The 3,421-nt window shown below is 55.6% G+C and overlaps 1 protein-coding gene across 1 annotated transcript in view; it reads left to right on the top strand.

Moving 5' to 3' along the window:
* TAF4 (TATA-box binding protein associated factor 4) overlaps nucleotides 1-2,686 on the top strand; it is a 26,443-nt gene extending 23,757 nt beyond the window's left edge. The window contains exon 14 of the mRNA XM_011382984.2: nucleotides 1,540-2,686. Within this exon, the coding sequence (XP_011381286.2) occupies nucleotides 1,540-1,707 (168 nt within the window). The 3' untranslated portion in view covers nucleotides 1,708-2,686. The remainder of the gene's footprint in view (nucleotides 1-1,539) is intronic.
* The last annotated feature ends 735 nt before the right edge of the window (nucleotides 2,687-3,421 follow it).

The raw sequence follows: 3,421 nt of genomic DNA, 5'->3' as shown, positions 1-3,421 counted from the left end.
GTATTCTCTGCTGCTCGGTGCGTCCCACGACTTGTTTGTAACTGGACGTGTGCATCCGAGTCGCCTGCAGCTACTCTGTCCACCCCCAACCCTGGCCCTTTGGGAACCAGCATATTGTGCTCTGTGTCTCAGTCCGGCTCTGTTTCGTCTGTTTGTTTTGTTTTAGAGAACGTTGTTTACCTCGCTTTCTGACTTTTACGCCCTTTAACCTTTGGGCCTGCAGCGAGTGCCTCGCCCTCGTCCCAGCTAGTTTTGGCCACAGTTTGGGTGGAGCCTCTGTTCTCGCCATGAGTCCAGGGTCCGCAGAGGTGGGGGGTCAGGCCCCCATCCCTGGGCGTCCCAGCTTTCCTTCCAGAAACCGGCCTCTGCTCCTGCCTGGGATGGGGGCGTCACGGCCCAGGTCTAGACCTGCGGCCCCCGGACAGTCGCTGCTCCTTCCGCGATGACCGCGGGACTGGGACCTGTTCCCTGATGGCTCGTTTCGTCACCGTCGGCCGCCTCCACGACGCGCTCTCGAGGGCTGTCACGGAGACACTGAGGAGGCCCCGAGCCTGCGCGGTTCTTTCCCACGGGAAAGCAGTCACGGAGGGGCGGGGGTGGGACTCGGGGGCCCGAGGGTGTGGTTGGTGGAAGACACCCAACCCCGGGCGGGAGGGGCGGCGGCCTCGCCTGCCACCTGCCACCTGCCAGCCGCTCCCGGCACCGCGCTCACCGCCCGCACTCCCGCCTTCCTGGACCTGAGAGGTGCTGTGAGCACCTTCACCCACCAGACACAGACACTTGGTTTCACTACGAACGGAGAAACGAGAGCCATCCAGTGGGCGTTGCGTGCTCTGTCCCTGGAGTGTCCGATGGAGACAGGGCGTGTTGAGACCACAGGGTGCTGCTGCAAGGGACACGCCGAGATGCCTCCAGGAAGCCCCCCGAGACCCTGTCTCTGCGAGCTGTCCGGCGTCAGAGACTCTGGCTCAATGGCCGGTCGCCGGCGGCCTGCCGAGCCGTGCAGTCAGCCCGAGCCGAGCCCGCAGCGTCTTGCTCATACCGGCAGGAAGTCCCCCTCCTGGCTGCAGATGACCGTGGGGACTGCGTCCCAACCAGCTGACCACCAGCCTCCCAGTCTAGGAGTTTAGACCTTGCGCATCGGGAATGTGCCTTTGTCAGTGGAGCAGGGAGGATGTGCCTGGCCCCAGATGCGGTGCTGGCCCCGCCTGAGTCCCTGGACCCGTGGACGTGGAGAAACAGCGGCCAGCGTTTGAGCCGCTCTGGTCACACCCCTCCCCACGCGGGCCATTGTCTGAGCTCTGGGGGCGCTGTGGACGCGGCGCGGCGCAGCGTGTGCCTGGGGGTGCCAGCCCTGGGCACGGCGTGGGCCCCGCTTTCGCCCCTCCGGGCGAGGCGCGTAGAGTGCTTCGGCTCAAGGAGTAGGCCTGTGGTGGGAGCCTGTCCCAAGCTGGGCTTTCTCCAGAACCAGGGCCCCTCGGGACACCCCAGGGCTGCCAGTGCACCGCTAACTCGTGTCTTCTCCTTTCTCGTCACCAGGGGTCGGGCCCAGGCTCGGCGGGCCCAGGCGGCTCCGGCGTCGGAACGCCCAGACAGTTCACGCGACAAAGGATCACGCGGGTCAACCTCAGGGACCTCATATTTTGTTTAGAAAACGAACGCGAGACAAGCCATTCACTGTTGCTCTACAAAGCGTTCCTCAAGTAGCACAGGACGGTCGGCATCTCGGACGGAGACGCCTGGGCACGTTTTTATATATTTGCAGATCACGCCTTTTTGTAACAAGCAAATGGGATATTGTTTAAAAAACAGCCACCTCTTTGCAACGGAACAGTTTTCTATTCCTGTTTCTAAGCTCTTCAGCGGAAGAAAAAAAACCACATTTCTGTAACAGGGAATTCCGAAGCCCGTGGGCACTCCTAAAGGACAATTAAACCCTAACTCATCTTTGATTGAGTGGCCTTCTTGCCAAACAAGCCATATATGAAACTGATGGAATCGTTTAGCAAATAATAGCTGCCCTCTGTCACCTCGTAGCAGTTTTCCCATTCTTTGTGCGTTTGGTTTAGTCCAGCCCCACTTACTACGTAGGTGTGCGTCTGCAGCCAATGACCTCGTTTCATTTATTTTATTTTTGTACTAGTCAGTTGGCAAAGCGAACTGACTTTTTAGACTATTTATCTTCCCCCTCCCCCCGTGTTCCGAATCCTGGAGGAAGACGCGCTTCATCTTCGTGCCCTCCCGGAGCCAGTCACTTTCTGCTTGGTGGGGCCCGGCGCTGGCAGCTCCTCTGAATGTGTGGTCAGCATCTGTACAAATGCATTTTATTTGCTATAGTTTGTAAAGCTGTAAAGTTAAAAGAAACGGAAACCTTTTCAGCATAAATATATTTTACTTGCACTGTGTTTTTTAGCTGAAAGTGAAAACCTAGATGAAATAAAGTCGGTCGAGAAGAATCATCGGAGGACTGTTTCTCAGTGTGAATCAAGTGTTGGAAAATGGTCGGTGTATTTTGTCAGTAATTGTACATAATTTTTGGCACATGACATAAAAATGGCTATGTAAACTATAATTATTTTGCTAAGAGGCTGTGTGCGAGCTGTGGGCCAGCTTTCCAGACGTCCAGAGCAAAGCCCCTTCTTTGTACCTATTTTTTTATGACAAATATACTAATTGGTTCTTTATATTTTCAGAGGTTATTGTATTAAATTGTCTATCGACAGTACTTTTATGACTGTAAATACTCCGGCTTCCTCTGTGTGACCCCGTGTGACCCCGTGTAGACTCTGCCCGCGCGAGTGCGAACCAGATGCTGATCAGTATTTTTATCGACGCCCGAGACCTGTTACGCCTCTTGTTCTGTCTTTTAGGGACTCCCCGTCTTTCCATTTTTCCATGTAAATTTTGCACAGTTACTTGTTCATATGTAAATATTTTACTTTCAAAAATGAAGTTTTTAATTGCTATTGTTTTATATAGGGTTGAAAGAAAATTAACTCCTTTATTAAAAACAAATTTATCTGTATCTGTTCTGCCTGTTTTGCCCAGTTTTCCATTTTAGAGGCTGCTGCCAGAGACTCAGCTCTGGTTCTGCCGAGGTCTTATCCGTGAGCTGCTTGTTAGAATCTGTGTCCAGACCCAGCGAATCTGGTCACAGTAACCTCGTCTCCAAGGACACGTGCACGCCGCAGAGCCAGGCCCGGCACGCGGCAGGCCCAGGGCTGGAGGCCGAGCTCCTGCCCCGCGTGCTCCCACGGTCTGGGCCACCCCACCTTGGACACGGATGGACCTGTGCTGTGTGGACGCTGGGCTCTGTGCAGGCAGGCGAGCCAGGGCACACCTGGGAGAGGCCAGGTAAGGCCCTGGGTGGGCCTGAGGGTCCACACACACCGGGCGTGGGAGCTGGCTGGCCCAGCCCTCG

Source organism: Pteropus vampyrus, unplaced genomic scaffold, assembly GCF_000151845.1.
Source record: "Pteropus vampyrus isolate Shadow unplaced genomic scaffold, Pvam_2.0 Scaffold500, whole genome shotgun sequence".
NCBI lineage: Eukaryota > Metazoa > Chordata > Mammalia > Chiroptera > Pteropodidae > Pteropus > Pteropus vampyrus.
The sequence above is the reverse complement of the archived record's forward strand: the minus strand, read 5'-3'. Positions and strand labels throughout refer to the sequence as shown.